Source organism: Delphinus delphis, chromosome 6 (assembly GCF_949987515.2).
Source record: "Delphinus delphis chromosome 6, mDelDel1.2, whole genome shotgun sequence".
Lineage (NCBI taxonomy): Eukaryota > Metazoa > Chordata > Mammalia > Artiodactyla > Delphinidae > Delphinus > Delphinus delphis.
In genome coordinates this window covers 90,909,736-90,931,793 of record NC_082688.1, presented here as the reverse complement: position 1 = coordinate 90,931,793, position 22,058 = coordinate 90,909,736, and the positions used below count along the sequence as shown (strand labels likewise).

At 36.2% G+C, this 22,058-nt stretch overlaps 1 protein-coding gene across 2 annotated transcripts in view; it reads left to right on the top strand.

Moving 5' to 3' along the window:
• The window catches only part of MFSD14B (major facilitator superfamily domain containing 14B), an 81,534-nt gene that overhangs the window by 43,071 nt on the left and 16,405 nt on the right, over positions 1-22,058 (top strand). For both annotated transcript variants that reach the window (XM_060015070.1, XM_060015069.1), the window contains 3 exons: positions 4,432-4,494; positions 18,374-18,501; positions 20,484-20,598. In XM_060015070.1, coding sequence (XP_059871053.1) covers positions 4,432-4,494; positions 18,374-18,501; positions 20,484-20,598 — 306 coding nt within the window. The remainder of the gene's footprint in view (positions 1-4,431; positions 4,495-18,373; positions 18,502-20,483; positions 20,599-22,058) is intronic.

Sequence of the window (22,058 nt, the reverse complement as noted above, 5' to 3'; positions counted from 1 at the left end):
GTTATCTTGGGGACAAATATAGAGGTCAGCAGCTTTGAGAGCAAGATAGCAGGGGCTTATTTTGTAACCTTTTAATGACCTATTCAGTTATGGATGTTCTTCCTCCTCCTCCAGTTCTGTTTTTTTGTTTTTTCCTTGGATTCTGAAAAATTTACTTCAAAGATCTTTTTCACCTTAACATGTGACTATTTTCTTCAACTCGTTTAGGGTTCATTTTCAGCGTTTTCCTATCTGCTCTGTATCATCCAGAAGTGTTTCACTATTCTTCCAAGTAAATAGTGAATGCTATAAATTGATTTCATATTTTTTCTGTCATATCAGTGATACTTTAGGTAGAAGTGGAGAAGAACAGCTGTATATGTGTGTATGTTTGAATGTAATATATATACACACACAGATATTTATTAGCTTCATTGTACTGGAAGTCAATTCAGTTCTCTGAAGTTTCTAAATTTCTTTTTTAAGTGATAAGCAAATGCCATTGTATTTTATGTTTACTGTATTCCTTCTCAAGAAAAAAGATAATATCTTTCTTGAAGTTTTTAGTATAGAAAGATATTTAAAATGAAAGCTTTGATCTTATCTGAGATATTTAATATACTTTTTATCATTAGGTTTACTTTATTATGGTAACAGTTATTGTCTTTTGTAGTAAAATTATATACTTTAATTTTTTTGAATTTATCATAAGTTTGGAACGTTGCTGTTTTCAGCTGCTTTATTTTGTGAAGGTTTAGTCCTTAGCTTTGTAAAAAAAAATTTATTGACTTGTTTTGTTTTACGTACTTGTTTAATAAAACTTTACTATTTCTTTTTTTTTAAATAGGAAAAAGTAGGAAAGTTTTAAAAAGCACAGATTGAAAATTTTTAGAGGAACTTCCTGCATCATGGCTCTATTACCCAGAAACAGTCTCTCGTACTGCCAGAAATTCCATTAGATCTTTATTTTAATGTGCAGTTCAGTAAATCCAAGTTCTGTCATTCATACATGGATATGGTTTTGCCAAATTAAAGAGGTTATCTCTTATTCCTAGATTGCATCACCTGCATAAGTGAATGCATGTTTGGGTCATGTTGAGTGTAGAATTGTTTTAGGGGAGGTCAGAGGTCTGGAGGGTGAGGACGAAGCAGGGGGCAGCAGAGGAGAAGCATTGCTGCCCCTTTGACAGAATGAAGACAGCTCTGAAGTTATTGGCGTAGTGTTCACCAGCACTACCCCAACCCTATTGTTTCCCACTGGCAAAAACTGTGAAGAAATCCATGGGCAAAGGGGAGTTAGAAAAATATCTGTAAGCTCTCAGCCTTGGTCTGACAGAGTATAATAGGGAAAAAGTGGGGCTAAGACAATGGATAAATAACTGGCACACCCAGGATCAGAGAAACTTTATTTAAAATATACTGACTCTGGTGTTTTGCTATTGTACCATATTTCGGTGGTGCATATGACAAATTATTAAACAGTTCTAATATTGATTTGTATTCCTTTTTCTTTAAAGAAAATTTCTGTATCTCTATATCCTGTGAAATTTGTTATTTAAGGAAGTTTTTTCTGAAAACTTTGATGATTTTCTGCTTGAGATATTTGGTGTCCTTCATTTACTTTTCTGTTTTTTCAGTACAGGAAGTAGAGTTCAAATGCCACTAGCTTAGATGACACATTTTTTCTAAACCTTAAAAATTATGTGTTAGGAGATAGATTGGAAGTAATTTTTCTATGGATACATTTTAATTTCATTTTTTGAACAACCTGTGGAGATAAACTGTCTGAAGTTAGAATACAGTTGCTCTATCCTGCCCCCCTTTTTTATAATTCATAGGACTTCAGGTGCATAGAATTAGATTAATCATAACTCTTTTTTCATGATACATAGATTTCATTGTTTCACTCATGGAATGAAACATTCATCCCCCCTTATTTTATGTTTTATCCTTCTTTGTTTTTAAAATTTATTTCTATAACATATTTTTTAAGGATGTTTGGAACACCTGTGAACCCATGCTTAACCCAACAACAATTTATTTCTATCTGTGTCCTCTTTGCCTACTCTTTCCCTGCCTCCCCCACAAAGACAACCACAATTCTGAATTTATTTATTTATCATTTACTTGATTATTTTCTAGTTCTAGCTCACATTATTATATGTATACACACACAAAGATATATCTATGTTATTTAATTCTAACTATTTTTGAACTTCTAAAAAAGAGTATATAACATGTATAATGTTCTGTTGTCTTCTGGGACTTCAAGCTTTTTTTTCTATTATGTACTTTTAACACAAGTTATTTTTCTGTTCTCCTGGTAGTGAACATTTGTTTCCAGTTGTTCCATTGTCTATACAGTGCTGCTATAAACATTCTTGTACATGTCCTGGCGTTCACATGCTTGATTTTCTTTGGTGGTTAAACACTGCTGGATCATAGGTATTCAAAAGTTCAGTTTAACCAGATTTTGCTAAATTGTTTTGCAAAGTGATTATACTAATTTAGATTTCTACCAGCAATGTATAAGAGATCCTGCGGTTCCAAATGCTGTGGTTCAGTTTCTGTCTAAAATTTGGTTTTAGAGTGGTATACTTTTTGCCTTTTAACTGGTGTATTAAGTCTACGTGAATTCAGTTACCTCATTATTTTGTTCTGTGTACCACAGTTCTCAGTTGTCATTTTATTCCTTTTTGCCTTCTTTTGCATTGAATAGTTAGGTTAATTTTTCTCCTATTATATTAGAAGTATTCTACTCTATTCTGTCATTTTTGGTTACCATGGCATTACATGCAAACTTATCAAAGTCTAATAATATCTTTACTCTCATCTAGGATAATATTAGCATAAATGAGGTAAATGAATTTAACGCTTTATAGTCATTTACCTCATTTATGCTAATATTATTAAGTATTTTAATTCTGTATAATTGAAAATAAAACCTATAAGACCCATTATTTTTGTTTTGTAGCATCCCTATTCATTTATATTTACCATTTTCTTTGCTCTTTATTCTGTTTTGCATCTTGAACCTTAATTACATCTGGATTATTTTCCTTCTCCTGGAAGTATATTTTTTATATTTTATTAATTGGGGTCTATAAGTTAGTAAACTCATTACTGTAAGTTAGTAACCTAGTTTTTGCTAGGTCACAAATGTTATATTTGCCTTTGTCCTCAAAGGACATTTTAACTGGGTATAGAATTTTAGATTGGCATTTGTTTTGTTTTTCTCATTATATTGATGATAGAATAGCATGCTCCTTGTCTGGGTTCAGTTGTTACAATTATGAAACAGTTAAACTGTTGTTCTTTTGAAAGCAATCTGTATTTCTCTGGCTGTTTATAGGTATTTTTCTTTGGTTCTCTATAATTTTATTTGTGAATGTGGATTTCTTTTTATACTGCTTAAAAGTTGTTAGGCTGCTTTAATCTCTGCATTGATGTCTGTCATTGGTTCTAGTACATTCTCAGCCATTGGCTCCTGAAATATTGTCTCTGCCTCATTCTCATTACTGGACAAGTTTAATTGTCAGACTTTCTTACTGGACCCTCTGTGTTTCTTACTTTTTCTCTTATATTCTGTCTTTTTGTCTCTCTATGCTGCATTCTGGATGACTTCTTTTGACCAACTTTTCGGTTCAGTTATTCTCTTTAAGCTGTGTCTAATCTTGTTAAACATATCCATTGAGTTTCTAATTTAAAGTTAATGCATTTTTTCTCTTCTAGGATTTCTTTTTGTTCTTTTAATCTGCTACAAAGTTTCAAGCTTGTTTTATATATCTTGCAACAAAGTAATAAACATGCTAATTTTAAAGTCTGTTGAGTAATCCCAAAATGTGAGGTCTTTGAGAATCTGTTTCTGTTTTGTAGTTTTGTTTGCTTGTTGCTGTTCATGATGTCTTATTTACTTTTGTATCTGATTACCTTTGATTATGTGCTTGTCATTATATTTGAAAAATACACATACAGTTGATGTGAAGCCGAGGTGATGACCTTTTCAGAAATGATTTTAGATATTTTTCTTCCTAGACATCTGGAGGTGCTACCAGTCTGGATCACTGTAATCCAAATTTAAAGGTTTGAGGTTTCCTGGACTTCGTAGGTGACATGAAGCTGGGCTGCAGGTTCATACCTGAGTTTGTATAGCTGCTTGTAGTACATACTTAAAATTGTAGGTGGTTGAGGGGGTAGCCAATTTAACAGTTTATTTTTGCTACAAATGCTTTTGTAGCAAAAGCAGCTGAATGTTGGGCATAACCTTTTTAGGTTACTGCTTTATTTAGATTTCTGCCTCACTATCTTGTTACCTTTTCATAAGTCATTGTTACCTAAATTTTTTTCATTCCAGGGTTTATTTTGTTTACCTAGTCTGCCATTAACAGAGGCAGAAATCATTTCCTTTAATTTGCTTTTGAATTTTTCTTGATGTTTGTTTGCTTTTTGTAGGTTCTGCATGAAACATTTCCTCAACACACATTCCTCATGAATGGTCTCATTCAAGGTGTAAAGGTAAGAACAATTTCTGTGTGGTTCACAGTGAACCAAAGCCAGGAACCCTTAGTAGTTTAACTGTGGAAGTTTAAACGGAACATAGGGAAATGGTTACCATTAGTAAATTCTATAAATCAAAATTTTAGCTGGATTATCAAAGTCAAAATAAAATATAACCCAAATCCATAAGACACTGGTAAGAACAGTACTTTATTTTTATTAGCATGTACAGAGCAGTATATGAAGGGTATAATTATGTGAACTTTTTTGTTTGTTTGTTTGTTTTTGTTTTTGTTTTTGCGGTACGCGGGCCTCTCACTGCTGTGGCCTCTCCCGTTGTGGAGCACAGGCTCCGGACGCGCAGGCTCAGCGGCCATGGCTCACGGGCCCAGCTGCTCCATGGCATGTGGGATCTTCCCAGACCGGGGCACGAACCCGTGTCCCCTGCATCAGCAGGCGGACTCTCAACCACTGCGCCATCAGGGAAGCCCTATGTGAACTTTTAATTGCTGTATCAACAGAATAAAATGGGCAAGTATTAATATCTTCTTTTGAGATAGACTTTGAGATTGAAGAAGAGGAGCAATCAGGATTTAGTTGTATATATAGTCTTTCGGCAAGGCTGGTGTTCTAGCCATAACTTTCTGAGCTCTCAACTACTTGACTTAATTAGGCTTAATTCATTGTTTAAATTTAATGTGATATTTGTCAGAAAAGCTTATAAATAAGGGTTAAAATATGATGTTATGTTCCGGTCGCAATTTGTAGTAAAGTATATGGGTATAGCATGTAATTTGTCCTTTTCAACTTAGATAGTATCAACCTACTTAATTTTACTTTGTGCTGAACAGCACACTTAAAATTATACCCTAGTAATTTGCTGAATTCATAGCTTTGAGCAGCATTAATTGTCATTAATACTATTTATTCTCTGCCTATTTTCAAAAAGCATTTTGAGAATGCTTACAATAATCACATAAGTAAACCAGGGCAATTTAAACAAAGTAAAACAAGAACTTTTTAATACTCATTGAGCGGAGGAATATTATCAAGAATCTGATGTGTGTTCATTTAAGCACCAGTTTGTGAGCAGTTTTTAACTACATGATAAAAAGAAAAACTAAATAAATGAGAGAGGGCATTGATTAAAAATACAACATAAGCTTATCCTTACAGTAGATTCTTGTGGAAGTTACCATGAATCTTTTTCTTTTGTCTTGTGGAGCTAATAAAATGTGTTTTAGTCTGGTTCTGCTAAATAAAACCAGTTAGGTCTGCACCCTAAAGTCAAGTGGCATGCTTATTACACTTTCACTTAGAGACATCCACAATATTATTCTAAAAAACCATAGAACAAAAAGTATTTGATTCAAGGGTGTGGACAAGAATTTATTTAACCTTCAATGACTATTGAACTTCAATTTATTGAACTTAAGTAAGGAGTTATATACTTTAATAATTGGCTATTGTTTCTGGGGTGGGGATATAATAAGAGAACCCAACAGCAAAGCACAGCTCTATTAAGATATCCTAATATGGATATGCGCACAGTGGCATGAATATGGCTTTGGATTGCTTTAACATTAAATCTCTGTCTACATCTTATTAACTGTTACCTTAGTCATATAATTTAATCTCCCCTTCATTATGAAGTAATGAGAAAAACAAAAAAAACCTCTAGTAGGGTGATTATGAGGATTAAATGAGCTAGTAGATGTAAAGCTATTAGCATAGTACATTCATTCATGTGCTAAATACTCAGTAAATTTTGCAAAGAAGAGTACATAAAAAGCAAAAACTATTAGAAGGAAATCTTGGTGACCATTTTTCTTACCAGTTTGGGGAAAGATTTTCTTTTTTTAGAAAAAGAATTCATAAAGGAAAAAATTGAGTCATTTACATCAATATTTTAACTTTAGTAAGTCAAAGCCACCATCATCAAACTGAAAATACAAATGACAAAATGTTATTGGTAATAGAAGGAGGAATACATAAAAGCACTCACAAAGTAAAACCATAGGAAAATGACTGATGTCCCAGAAGGGCAAAGAAGGGTGTAACTTGGCAGTTTACAAAAGATGTCAGTGTGAAAATAAGTTTATCACTAATAAGCAGTAAGTCCCAAATTAAATGAGATAATATTTTTACATACTGGAAGAAATTTTAAACTGACAAGAACTACTTCAGTTTGTGGTAAATTGGGTCCCCGTGCACTGTTGATGACAGGATAAATATAGCTCTTCTGTAAGGCAGTATTTTAAGAGTTAAAAATATTCACATATTTTAACAAAGTAATTCCATTTCTAGAAAGTTGTTCTTATCAAATAGAGTTATTCAGAGGTTCGGGTAAAGGGCTATTTGTAATAGTAAACATAGAAACTTTTTAAATGCCTTAAAATTAAAAGAATAAATATGTTGTGGGGGCTTCCCTGGTGGTGCAGTGGTTGAGAGTCCGCCTGCCGATGCAGGGGACACGGGTTTGTGCCCCGGTCCGGGAAGATCCCACATGCCGCAGAGCGGCTGGGCCCATGATCCATGGCTGCTGAGCCTGCACGTCCGGAGCCTGTGCTCCGCAATGGGAGAGGCCACAACAGTGAGAAGCCCACGTACCGCAAAAACAAAAACAAAAAAAAAGTTGTGGTATAGCCATATAATGTAATACAGGCATATAAAGAACATGTTTTTGAAGAACACCATGTAATGTGTGAAACAAAAAGGATATACAACTATACAGTATGGTTTCAAGTGTGTTTTGACCAAAATAAATGTAAATAAGCAGGGGGAAAAAATGATTTCAAACCTGAAATTTGAAAGTATGTGGATTTATGGATGATTTTTAATTTTCTTCTTTATGTATTTTGTTTATCTTTGTAGATTTTCTACAGTTAACTTTTACTTTTTAAGTTTACTGTCATAATGCATGGAAGAGAAGGTTTAGATTTGGGGTGAGCATCAATTAAGGATGCAAGAGTAACCAGTTCTGTTTTGTGAATTCTCCAGTTTTAGTTTTGGAGTTGTTTGTTTGTTTTTGTTTTTGGTTATTGCAGCAGCTTTATTGAGATATAATTCACCTATCATGCAAGTCACCCACTTAAAATGTACATTCAGTGGTTTTTAATATATTCACAAAGTTGTGCAGCCATCAGCACACAATTTTAGAACATTTTCATTGCCCCTGAAAGAAATCCTGTACTGATTAGTAGTCATTTCTCATTTCCCCCTAACCTCTTCAGTGTTAAGCAAGCACAAATCTACCTTCTGTCTCTATAGATTTGTCTCTTCTGAACATTTCATGTAAATAGAGTCATACAGTATGTTCTTTTGTGACTGGCTTCCCTCACTTATAATGTTTTCAAGGTTCACCTGTGTTGTAGCACATAGTAGTACTTCATTCTTTTTATGGCCAAATAATATTTTACTGTATGGATATACCACAGTTTATCCATTTATCAGTTGATAGACATTTGGGGTTGTTTCTAGTTTTTTGTTTGTTTGTTTGTTTTTGCGGTATGCGGGCCTCTCACTGCTGTGGCCTCTCCCGTTGCGGAGCACAGGCTCCGGACGCGCAGGCTCAGCGGCCATGGCTTACGGGCCCAGCCACTCCGTGGCATGTGGGATCTTCCCAGACCGGGGCACGAACCTGTGTCCCCTGCATCGGCAGGCGGACTCTCAACCACTGCGCCACCAGGGAAGTCCTGTTTCTAGTTTTTGATTATTGTGACTAATGCTGCTGTGAACATTTGTGTACAGGTTTTCATGTGGACATATGTTTTCACTTCATCCTAGGTACATGCTTAGGAGTAGAAATGCTGGGTTATATGGTAACTTGAGTTTTTTTTAAATTATGTTTTTAAATTAACTTCTTTCTTAACCCTGTTTCTGGCAAGTAATATATGTTCCTCATCTCCTAGACTTCTGACAGATGGGTGGCTGAAGCCATGGACAACAATTTCTTTTATCTCTACACTTAACTCCCTTGGTGGTATCGTCAGACTTACTCACTTTCAACTCTCAAATAAATATCTTCCTCGACCTTGGGCCAGAACTTAAGACTTGTCTATCCAGTTGCCTAATTGACATCTCTATTTCCTTGCCTAATAAGTATCTCAAAGTTAACAGCTCCAAAACTAAGATCCTGGTCTTCCCCTCCAGCCTGACCAACCCACAAGTCTTCCTCATATCAGTTACTGGTCATGCCATTCTTGCTCACGCCAAAATTCCTGGAATCAGTCTTCTTTCTCTTCCATATCCCAAACCCAATCCATCAGCAAGTTCTGTGATTCTACCTTCAAAATAGAACTATAATCAAAACAGTACCTGGTCTCCTTTCAGTAGAGATCATGATAAAATATAAGCCAGTTTGTGGCACTCTTCTTAATCAACCCCACCCACAGCCTGTTTTCTCCTTTGGTGTCATCCCTGTTCTTTCCTCCACTTCCTGCTGACCTTGCGCAGCCACAGCTTCCTCAGCCAGTGCTTGCCTGAGGGCTTTGCAGGTACTGTTTTTTCTGCTTGCTTTTCCCAGATTTTGGCAGGCTTCACTCTTTAACCCCTCAGCTCTTCACCCAGATGTCATTTTTCAGTGAAGCCTTCAATGACTACCATCTTGAATAATGTGTCCAGTTCTCATCACTCCCAATCCCCTTTCTTTGCTTTTTCTTCAAAGCATTATCTTACCTCTGACATGCTGTATATTTTGCTTTATCTTATCTTGTTATTATGTGTTCTCATCACCCCTCCTCTTTTAGACTGGAAGTTTCTTAAAGACATGAATTTTTGTCCACTTTGCTCATTGCTGTCCCCAGCACCTAGAACAGTTCTTGGCACATGGTAGGCACTAAGTAAATACTGTTGAAATAACATTTCTTTCCAGTCTTTTTCTATGCATTTTTATATAGTCAAGATCCAGCTTACTCAGAGACTTTAACTGTGTATCTTTTTTTTCTTGTATCAGCGGTAACTAATTATATCATAGTAATTTCCCCATAACATTAAAACTACATAAAATACAGGCAGCCCCCTCCTGCATGTTCCAATATGCACAAATTTCAGTTACCACAGTTCGGTTATATAACATGAGTCTCCCAATTCAGCACGATGCAGAATTCCGTTACCTGGTGTATTAACTGAGAAGCTGCATGAAATACAAACTGCTGCTAACTCCTCAGTCCACAAAACACTACATAAATAACAGATGCACATCATAACCAGTCACGCATTTCAAAGTGTTGGTGACCAGTCACTGTGCATCTTAGTTCATGCACGTACAGCAAAACATGCCATTGTGTTGCCTCCTTGATCCAGTGAGAAACCCACATGACAGTTTACAAAAATGGATCATTGAAAGAAGGAATTGGCCAACAAGGATGAGAATGCAATAAAGAAATAAATAATGATAATGCTGGAAGTGGGATTCATATAGAACCTCAGAGGAATTATAGAAGAACCAGCTGGTTGGAGAGACTCTAGATGTGTAGCCAAAGGAACTTAGTGAAGATAAATTTATCAGCATAAATGAGGAAAATGGTTGTGATGAAAAGGATAAAGATGTCCCAGAGGAAGTGATGCCAGCAAAAAGCTTGGACTTATATACACTACCAAACGTAAAATAGCTAGCTAGTGGGAAGCAGCCACATAGCACAGGGAGATTAGCTTGGTGCTTTGTGACCACCTGGAGGGGTGGGATAGGGAGGGTGGGAGGGAGGGAGACGCGGGAGGGAAGAGATATGGGGCCATATGTATATGTATAACTGATTCACTTTGTTATAAAGCAGAAGCTAACACACTATTGTAAAGCAATTATACTCCAATAAAGATGTTTAAAAAAATAAAAGAGCTCTCAGAGATGATATTGCATGACACTGAAAGCACAAAGGATAAATGTTGGAAGCTGATCCAAACTTAAAAAGGTGTGTGACAGTTTTCCAAAGCAAAGAAGATACTGTGCATCATACATTATATGCCTTACAAAGAAGACAAGCACTGTTCAAATGACTCTTGATAAGTTTTTTACAAAGAAATAAAACACTTTAATTCTTTAAATTACAGTGTACTAAATACATACTATTGATAGTTTTACTATTTTTTTCATTTCACTAAATATGTATAACTGATAGTAAAAGTTTTCAGTGTTCTGACAAAAATTTCTAAATGTCGTAGAATAAATCAGTTTTTCCCATTGATTAAAATCACTTTACATGGTTTCAGCTTGCCCATTTTTTTTCAGTCCTGTACTACCATGCAAAGCAAAAACTGCCTGTATTTGAAGTGGTTATACGTATACTATTCTATTGTATGAATATGCTATAATTTATCCATTTCCTTGTATAAGTGGTTTCTAATTTCAAACTACTGAAGATAATTCTGTAACAAATTATTTTTTATTTTTATTTTTTTGCGGTATGCGGGCCTCTCACTGTTGTAGCCTCTCCCGTTGTGGAGCACAGGCTCTGGACACGCAGACTCTGCGGCCATGGCTCACGGGCCCAGCTGCTCCGCGGCATGTGGGATCTTCCCGGACCGGGGCACGAACCCGTGTCCCCTGCATCGGCAGGCGGACTCTCAACCACTGCGCCACCAGGGAAGCCCCTGTAACAAATTTTTTTAAATAAATCTTTACATTTTTTATTGTTTCCCAAAAAATTAGAGTTGTAAAGGTATAACTAGTGAGTAGAAAAGTTTGGGCATTTTAAAAGATCTTGAATATATAGTACCACATTATCTCCTAGAGCAGTTGTGCCATTTCACACGTCCATCAACAGTGTATCTGTTTCACCATGCTCTAATACAAGTATTACTTTTCAGATCTTCACTAATCTGATAAGCTTGAAAATGATGTCTCAATGTAATTTTATTTCTTTGATTTCAAGTGAGGTTGGGTATTTTTACATTATTTGCTGGCTACTTTTATGAAGTGCCTTCAAGTTCTTTGTTTATTGTTTATTTTTCTAATGAGGATTGTTCAGTTCTTTATTTTTAAATGATGTACTTCATTTTATGATAATCCCCTCATTTTAATGATTATTAGTTTAAGTACCTGTTCATCTTAACAATTATAAAGGGAAAAACTCACACTTGATCCCTCTTCTCAGATTTTGAAAGTCCTATTCTCCAAACATTTTTCAATAGCAGTTTTTATTTTTATGGAATTGAAACATATGGTAGACATTGTTATGTGACTAGCAATAAGAAGTTTTGTTAGCGTTCTCCAGAGAAATAAGACCAATAGAATATATATAAAGAGGGTTATTTTAAGGAATTGGCTCACATGATTGTGAGGCTGGCAAGTCTGATATATGTACGGCAGGTTGGCAGGCTGGAAACTCAAGCAGGAGTTAATGCTACAGTCCTGAGGCAGAATTCTTTCTTCTACTGGAAACCTCAGATTTCGCTCTTAAGCCCTTCAGCTGATTAAACAAGACTTTCATATTATTGAGGGTAATACCCTTTACTTTAAAGCCAACTGATTGTAGATGTTAGACCACATCTACAAAATACTGTCACAGCAACACCCACACTAGTATTTGATTAAATAACTCGGTACTATAGCCTAGCCAAACTGACACATAAAATTAACCACTAAAGTATAATAGTTTTGGCTACACTTCATTGGAAGTATAACCAGACTGAGATGCTGTGGTTTGACTTAGTAGATGAAGTCTAGGTATTACTGCTGGTTAACATGAGCAGATAGAGTGACTGTAATCATTTTTTCATGAAGACCAGCTGGTCTGATTGCCCAATGTCTACCTTGAAACTTCTTGAAGCTTCCTTCTTTAGCATGTTTTATATTTAATACAAAACTAGATATCTTCATCAGTGTCCCAAACTAAAACTAAGTGGGCCAGATGCCCAGGGTTGATTTACACCTGGATCAATTGATATGAAGAAGATGCCTCTGTAGCATGCAGCTTTAATCTTGTCTAGCTTTGACTTCACAGCAAGGGGTGGGAAAGGCAAAAAAGTAGAAGACCCAGCAGTCCATCCCAGGGCTTGGCCACAGAAGTTCACATGCATTGCTTCTTAGTCTAGACTTGATGGTCAAGTCTGATCAAGGAGATGGCCATGTAGATCTACCAGGACACTCATCCGGGGACATTTAATATGTCAAGAGTTTCTCTAATCCTGGGAATTGCTGCTGAGCTGTCTCATCCTGCTATTTAATGAATTAAATTATGAAGCAGCGCATAGCATAAGCACACAGAGAAACTGTTGGCTGATGTTTCTAAGAATTAAAAATAAAAAACAAGATACCTTTAAAGTCCTCTTATAGCTACTCTTTAGGATTACTAAGTACCGAAGTGCTTTGCGCGCACACACACACACACACACACACACACACACACACACAGTAATTCTTGCTTTCTTAATTTGGACAGGAACTTGTCCTTTTAATATCCTTTTAATTATCTGTAAATAAAATTGTTAAAACAACCTACTTGAGAGAGATGACTTCATAAATTTTAAATAGTTTTTTATAACAAGCTGCTAATTTATCCATTTATTAAAACATGTTTAAGAGAATTCACAAGTAGATAAGTCTAGTACTTTATATGCTTCAGGATAGAGCCACTAAAATGTCAGTAAAAAAAAAAAGTGTAATAATTGGTTTGAATTATGGGCTTATGGGTTAGTCTCAGGTCCTAGAGCCACCTCACACCTGAGCTGAATCCCTCTTCTACTGCTTATGAGCCGTGAGCCTTAGGCTACTTGCCCTAATAGTACCCATCTCAGAAGGTAAGACATTTGTGTGAAAGGCATAGAACAGTTTGGCATATAGGAATGCTAGCTGTTATTCTTTCTTGTAATCAATTTGAAGTAATGGCCCTACTACTTCTAAGATTAAGGGAAAGCCTGTGACAGTCTGTTTCTTTATATTTTAATTAAATTTAATTGCACTTTCATATGCTTTTCTTTCTGCTTTCAGTGGATCTTCCCTACATCCATCCCCTTTTCTCCCCTTATCAAAAGAAAACACTCCAGCCCTCTTGCCCATATTGTTCTTTCCTTGAAGTCTCAGGATTACCAGCTGTTCTTAGACCTTCATGCTTCACAAATTCCCTTTCCCGGACTTCAGCTGAACTAAAGTCATTTTGTGGATCATATTTCTCATTTGCCCTGTTAAACTGATTGTTATGCACCCTGGGAAGGGAAGCTGTTTACTGTACAGGGTCTTACTGGGTCCTAGGTCTGAAAGGTGACCCCTGTTTTAGTACAGTTATTTTATGTGAAAGGATTTGCATTTGTCAGTTATGTAAATAAAAACCACAATTCCATTAGTGTGAAATTTTCTCTTTGATGTCCTTTTAAGAAGTGAAAGAAATGAAAGTCATTATTAGTAAAATACTGCATGAAAAATCAAAGTGAATGAATATAATTTTGGGATAAACTATGTCTATATGTTGCAGGTTCCTTGCGGCTTATAAAGGATACTTATAAAAGGATACTTGTTACAAGATGCGAACTTTTTCATGGAAAAATGAAAATTTTCAAAAGTAGTTAAATAACTGTACTTTATTCTTCATTGGTGGTACCATTGCCCCCTCAAACTCAGTTGTAAAGTTAATTAAAATATTTGAAGGGAAAAAAATTTTAGTTTTAAAACTTGTTAAGGGTTTTGACCTAATTATTTTAGTCAAATGTTTGCCAACTGCATATGTTAAGGAAAACTTACGCTTAAAACTTTTATGATGGCTATATAAAGTATAAAATTCATGTACTTTTGCTTCAGATGAGTTGTATTTGCTATTCTTTGTATGCTCTAAAAAGTTTATTGGATAATTGTATTTAATTGAACAATAAGCTTTAATTGCTGTTTTGTCAAATTAGAGCCTGTAAGGCCATGTCAGAATTACTGGCCAATTAATTATGCCACCTTAAAAACCTGTTGGACTGGGAAGCTAATTTACAAAAGTGACGTATTAACTGTTGGTTAATTTTGCCATCCACACCTAGGCTCCTACACACCATGTTTTATCCAGTATTCGTTGGGCCACGATAGCATGGCTTAGTACATTCAGTCCTCATTTTTCCCGGATTTCATATTTGCAGATCTGCCTACTCGCTAAATTTATTTGTAACCCCCAAATCAATACGGTGCTTCCATGTTCATTTATGTATGGCATAAGGAGGGAATTTGAGTTGCCCAACTGCGAGTTTCCAGCTGAGGTTGAACAAGGGGACATTCTCTCTTCTTGTTTCAGGTCTCATACTATAAACATGTTCTTTTTGCAGTCCATGTAATGCCATATATTTTGCATTTTTGTTCCTTTTGTTGACAATTTCTCTGTTTAAAATGGCCCCAAGTGTAGTGCCAAAGTGTTGTCAAGTATTTCTAAATGCAGGAGGGCCTTGATGTACCTTATGGAGAAAATACTGTGTTAGATAAGCCTCATTCAGACATGAGTCATAGGGCTGTCAGCTGAAACTTCATTGTTAATAAATCAACAATATACATATTAAATAAGGCATCTTTAAACAGAAACACACATTAATCAATGTTATGTATTGATCAGTTAATGAAACTATGTGACCAGAGGCTTGCAAGAACCCAACCTTGTGTTTCCTCTATCAACAATGGTTCCATGTTCTCTAATTCTGTGAATAATGAGAATCAACTGTATTTGTGTTAAAGGCTAGGGCCTTGATGTCAGTCTCGTTTTAATTTTTAAACATTTTGTTCTCATTTGCAAATTATGCTCTGCATCTTTAGGACTGATGAAGTACTTGCCTAATCAAGGTACAGATATCCTTCTTAATCTACTGTTGTAATAATGTGGTCTGATAGGATCTAGGGCTAGATTGGGTAGTGAAGAAATAACTCTGGGACAGAAAAAAGTCTTTGATTTTTAAGAAATACAAGTTTTCCAAAGAGGCAAGTATTTATTAGATTGAATTTTAGCATCTTAATAAAAATGTAGGTTCTCCCAGAGGGTATTTTCAACATCTGTTGTCACTGAGAATTTTATTTAAATAATAATTATTTAATGAATAGATTAAATTACAACTTAAATCCAGAATCTAGATAGCAGTATCTTTTATCTGTAAAAACTACATTATTTTAAATAAAACTTCAGTGCTTGGCCTTCTCATATCCTTTTAATGGCATGCATTCTATAGCTTAAAGCATTGTATGAAATCTAAAATCAGAACTGTCCAAAAAGTTTTCCAGGGTTCTTTGTGTTTAGAGTTTTTATTACTGTTTTTGTGGTGGTTGTTACTTCAACTGCCTTGTCCTCTTAAATTTCTTTACGTATTTTTCTTGACCAGTTCTATACTGAACTGGTATTTGATATGCCAAGAACTCAGGCATTTGATATTTTTAAATTTTTTTTATTTATTTATTTATTTATTTATTTATTTATTTATTTATTTATTTATGGCTGTGTTAGGTCTTCGTTTCTGTGCGAGGGCTTTCTCTAGTTGCGGCAAATGGGAGCCACTCTTCATCGCAGTGCACGGGCCTCTCACTCTCGTGGCCTCTCTTGTTGAGGAACGCAGGCTCCAGACGCGCAGGCTCAGTAATTTTGGCTCACGGGCCTAGTTGCTCCGCGGCATGTGGGATCTTCCCAGACCAGGGCTCGAACCCGTGTCCCCTGCATTGGCAGGCAGATTCTCAACCACTGCGCCACCAGGGAAGCCCTGATATTTTTAGAGAATTTTAAAGCAACGTAAAAGATTTTCGTTTCTAAAATTTATGAAACTGATAGTTGCAAGTCGTGAATTTAAGCCCTGCTTCTGCAGTCGTTTAGCTCTTAGTTAGAAGGGAGATCATTTAACTGTCTTGATGCAAGAACAGACCAAATGCCCTGGAAATCCACTGTGGCTTATAAATTACAAGATTTGATGCCTGGGTAGGGTTAATATTTTATTTCAGAGGAGCCAAAATGCTTTTCTCCTCAACTTGCCTGCCCTCCATTGAGTCTTCTCTCACCTCCCCTTACATCAGTTTACTGGTGACTGATAAGGGATTAGAATCCTATTCTTCTTCTCAGCCATGTGACCTTGGAAACTACTGTGAGTTGATTTGCTCTTAAAAGTTCTATTCAGTTTACCAAACCTCTTTGAAAGCCCTTATTACCAGACCCTGTGATAGGCATCAAGGGTACAGAGAAGGAAAGAAACCATTCCTCTGACCTTAATCTCAATTTCTAATCCAATAGAGAAGATAGACAAATAACAAGTAATTGTAATAGAGTGTTACAGTTATAATAGAAGCAATATGTACCAGGTTGGGGGGGAGGGTTGTTTGTTTTGCACCCCTCAAAAACCAGTGTGATTAATTCTGTTTGAGTAGCTAAGAAAATAGAGGAAGAGGTGCTTCTTGCTCGGAGTTGAGAAGAATGACTAGTAGTTTACCAGGTCCAAGTGTGGGAAGCATACAGGCACAACAAGGGCCTTTGCAATGCCTTTTGGCACAAAGGAACACAATATTGTATATGTTCAGAAAACTAAGAAGTATTGTATATAGACAAAACATAGAGGATGTGTGTTAGGTGATAGATGTTGGAGTGTTCTACCTGTATGCTATGCTGAGGAATTTTTTTAATGTATTATGAAATTCAAATACACAAAAGGAGAGAATAATGTAATAAACGCCCATGTACTTATCACCTAGTTTCTATTTGTAGTATTTAAAAGCAAAGTTCAGACACTCATTATTTCACCTATTAAATACCTGCTAAAGAATTTCAACTCTGCACAGTGGAGAGTTTTAAACAAAGGATCAAAGAACGGAAGTCTGCAGCTCATCAAGGTTCTCTTGGGGGTATGTGGAGGACAGATTGGAGGGAACTAGGACCAGGGGCGGGAAGCAGTTAGAAAGCAGTTTTATTTAAATCCAGGCAAGAAATGCTGAACAGTGTCACACAGCAGGGGATGGATAAAGAGAAATCATTACAAGAGAATGGTCTGAAAAATCGCCTTGGGGAGTAGAGGGATGATGGACAGCTTTGGACAGCTTCTTAGCAAAGATGGGAAGTGTGGGTGTTTGGTCAGGTTTATAGGGAACAGTGTGCATGTTAAATGTCGAAATAGGGAAGTCCATTTGGCTGTAGGCACAGAGCTCAGAAGAGATATTGCAAAGCTGTTCATAATGTAGGTGGTGGTGGCCATGTGTGCAGACAGAGCATGTAAAGGGAGGATGATAGCACCAACAGGGTCTGAGAGGCAAGCCTGTGGCCACCTCAAAGGGCCCTGATTTCAAAAAGGAAATAGATACGGAAGTGGCCAGCCAGCAGAGTGACTGGCAAATTGTGAGGAAGTGGTAAATGTGAGTTTCTTCCTTTGCTTATGTGTGGTGTTCTTGCTTCCCCTTAGCCTCAACTCTTTTTTCAAATCTTATGCAACTTGCATTATCTCTGTCCTAAGTTCACCAGGCAAATGGAACTTTAAATTTGATGCCAAGAAAATTTGCTTTTCTTATGGACATTTAGTATATGCATACTTATCCTGCTATCCCTATTAGTTTATCCCTTTGAGAGCAGAAGGTGTGTATTCATTTGAGTGTCTTCACTTCGGTTAATTCAGAGCTTTGCACGTGATAGATATGGTATACATATTTATTAAAATGAATTAAGTGTCTGGCTTCTTTCCATACACTTGGTGTGTGTTCACGTTATGGGCCAACTGTGGGTGTATATATTTTACATCACCTCTCTTTTCCAGTTTCTCCCAGAAAACGAGCTCTTATCCCTTTCTTCCCTCTCAAACAGCACGCTTAAAAATTTTGTTAGTTTTTTTTTTTTAATGACAGGTTATATTTAATGTTTCAAATTACTCTGTTTTGGAGCCACTGAAATGAATTGGAGCATTTAGAAATACATTTAGAAAATAAGAATTACAAGTAGTTGGGGGATCACATTATAAATCTGACCTTTGCTTCTGCTTTCTTCTCCAGGGCCTGCTCTCTTTTCTGAGCGCCCCACTCATAGGTGCACTGTCTGATGTGTGGGGAAGGAAGCCCTTTCTCCTCGGCACCGTCTTCTTCACCTGCTTCCCAATTCCACTGATGAGGATTAGTCCATGGTGAGTGGCTAGGTCCTCCATCATGACTGACTGTTTTGGGTCACATGTGGACAGTATACCTGCAGTGTGCTTTTTAACCTTTGCAAAACAGTTGTACCTGTGTTTTCATTTGAACTCTTCGGTAATACTGAAAGCTAGTAGGCAGTTGCCATCATGCCCACCTAAGTTCTTCACTTAGGTGAAGAAATAGAAAGAAAAGATGTCTCTAAGGGCAGCTATTGTTGCCATGAGGTAAGTTACAAGATTGGGTCCTGGGAGGGGGCAGACAATCCCTGTACTCACTCAATTGTGGCTCATTTGACTTTGAAAATGTGTTGTTTTTGTCAGCTCATTGCTCTAGGGCACTGACATGAACATAGTTTATATCAAAAGGCAGGAGACACTTTTGTGTGTACTGTATTAAGACCAATAACCTATTCTAAATCATAATGTGAATTTTAATTTGATCTCATTTTTTCATGATAAATAAGGAGAGAATAGTTAGCATGTAACCAAGGCTATTTAGTTAATAAAAATGGGTTGGAATTTGCACCTGAGCAGTAACTTAGTTTTTCTGGAGTACAGAGGATGGTATTTTGGCCAAAATTCCTGTTGCTGAGATGCTATTCCTATGTGAAGAACATACTTTAGAATGGAGGATTTTTGTGTTTCAGTTTTTTGGGTTTTTTTTTTAAATTCAATTAGTAGTTTCGGAGGGGGGTGCTCATGTGAAAATACTCTCATTTGATAGAAATTTTAGGTCAACATTTGTCATGTTCCAAATGTGTTGGCTATCTATAATGAATCATTTTATTTCCTACCAGATAAATTTTTATAAAATACTTTTTGGTATTGAGTCTTTCTGTCCAAGAACAAGTCATGCTTTTCTGATGAATTAGGGTTTTTTTTAATGTCCTCTCAATACCTTAAAATTATTTTCTTCAGATCTTTAAATGATTTTACCTCTTCTCTTCCAGTTTTTGTTGGTTTTTTTTTTGTTTTTTTTTTTTGCGGTATGCGGGCCTCTCACTGCTTTGGCCCCTCCCACCGTGGAGCACAGGCCCTGGACGCGCAGCCCCAGCGGCCACAGCTCATGGGCCCAGCTGCTCCACAGCATGTGGGATCCTCCCGGACCGGGGCACGAACCCGTGTCCCCTGCATCGGCAGGCAGACTCTCAACCACTGCGCCACCAGGGAAGCCCTCTTCCAGTTTTCATGCTGCTGCTTCTGCTACTTGTGTAGACTAATGAATAATGTTAAATAAAAGTAATGATTATAGACCTATCTAGGACCTATCTACCTCATATATATGAAGGAAATATAATGTTTCATCATTGAGTATTAAAATGCCTTTTGGGTTTAAAAATACTTGTTCCTATTTTATTTAGAGATTTTCTTTTTTAAAATCAAGGTTGAATGTCAAATTTTATTTGATGCCTTTTGCATCAGTTGAGATCATTTGAATTTTCTTCTTAGATCTACCAGCATGATGAAGCATATTAATAGATTTCTAATATTGAAACATCCTTACCTCCTAGGATTAAACCCTACTTTTCTGTGAGATTCTGTTTGCTAATATTTTAACTAGATTTTTTAAGCATCTATGCATATGATAGAAATTTTTTGTCTTAATTACGTTAATTTTTAAAATGCTTCCTGCTTTTGTGTATATGTATTATTCTTAGCTAAAGCTAGGAAGTTTAGAAAGTTTTAATTTCTGTTCTGGCTACCTTTAAAAGTATAACTTTACTGCATACCCTTACTCTTTCATTTTTTTAAACTGCATTTACTGAAACCCCTTGAACAATGACAAAATTAGTATGTTTCTCCTTCCTCTCCATCTTGATTATAATTTTATTAGTTGTCCTCTATATCTTTAAATATACATGTATTTTTAAAATTTATTTGTTGGTTTATAGTCTTTACATGGTATCTTTGGCTTTGGTTATAAAAGTGTGTATACACTACCTCTCTCATGGGTGTTTAAAATAATCTTTTTATAGGTGGTATTTTGCAATGATTTCCATGTCTGGAGTCTTCTCAGTCACGTTCTCTGTGATATTTGCCTATGTAGCTGATGTTACTCAGGAGCATGAGCGAAGTACTGCTTATGGATGGGTAAGATAATAGATTGTTTTTTAATCAGAGAAATAATGAACATTCTACTAAAAATTCACTGGAAAGTGAGATTTTATTAAAATAGTGTTAAATATTGACTTATGTAAAAGAAAATCCAAAGCAATTGAAATGAAAAAGGAGACTTATGAGAAGTTAAAAATAGCAAGATAGAAATTGCTAGTAATTTATTTTCTGGTTTTAGTGTTGTAAGATTGGCAGGATGTGTTGAGTTGTCAGTTGCAAAGTTTTTCTAAAGTTGGTTTGATTTGTTTCTTGTTAGCTAATCTCTTGAGGAAACATAACAGTAAACAAGTGCTACGATCATAGGTCTCTGTGTACCTAATAAGAATTGGAGAGGTGATAAAACCTCAGCCATGTTAATCCATTGTTACTGTATTGCTAGTTGTGTGACTCGGGCACTTATTTGGGACATGGTACTACAGAAAAAGGACTACATTCATTCAGCAAATAATTGCTGAGTGTAAAACAAAAGTTATAGGAGAACTTTTTTGGGTAATTGACAATCATTTCTAATTTTCTTAGGCAAGGTAATGGCACTGTGGTTACATAGGGGAAGAAAGACCTGTAGAAGATGGCAGGCTGAAGCCATTTAGGTCAGAGTGTCACAACTCTGAAAATTACTTAAGTGGTTCAAGGGGAAAAGATGACAGGCGAGCATTTGTGGGTATGTGTTCAGTGTGTGAACCTCTTGGGGTAATTGGGTGTGGACAGGAAAAATTTTCCCTTCTTCCCTTTTAGGTTCTTTGGCCAGCATAATAATTAAATTGACGTAAGACAGATTAACAGGAGAAAAACAAATTTAATTTCATTTGTATGGGAGTCCCACAAAGATGTGAGATACTCAAGGAAAGTCAGGCAATTGAGGCTTATATACCATCCTGAGCTAAGGAGAAAGAGGGTAGGGGTCTGGGGCTTCAAAGGGAAGGAAGACAATTCACAGGAAGATGAGAGCAAATATCTGGTAAACAAATGTTTGCCATTCCATGCAGATAAGTCTGATATAAAAAGTTATCTTTACTATTTGCTCTCTTCCTGGCATAGGCCTCCTGTCTAAATTCTTTTAGGCTGTTAAGGGAAAGGTAAAAAGCTTTTCCTGAGTCTCCTGGGTCTTAATTGCCTTCAGCTAAAAACAATCTACATGCCAAAGTGGCACATTTTGGGGTGGCTTATTCTGCTCCCCTTCAGTGTGCAGTGTGCACTTCTCTCCACTTTCCTGTGTTTGAAATGTTTATAGTAAGAAGATGGAAGAAGAAAGATGATCTGGCTGGGTTGTTGAATGTTTGGAGGGGGATTGAATGCCAGAAACTCAGGTTACTTCTCTCCTGAGTCTTACTTTTTCTTTTAAATCCCACTTCCTAGAAGACAGTAAGTAGTCATTCAGTGTTGACTGAATGAATAATTGTATGGATTAATGATGGACATATAAGTCAGTCACTGCT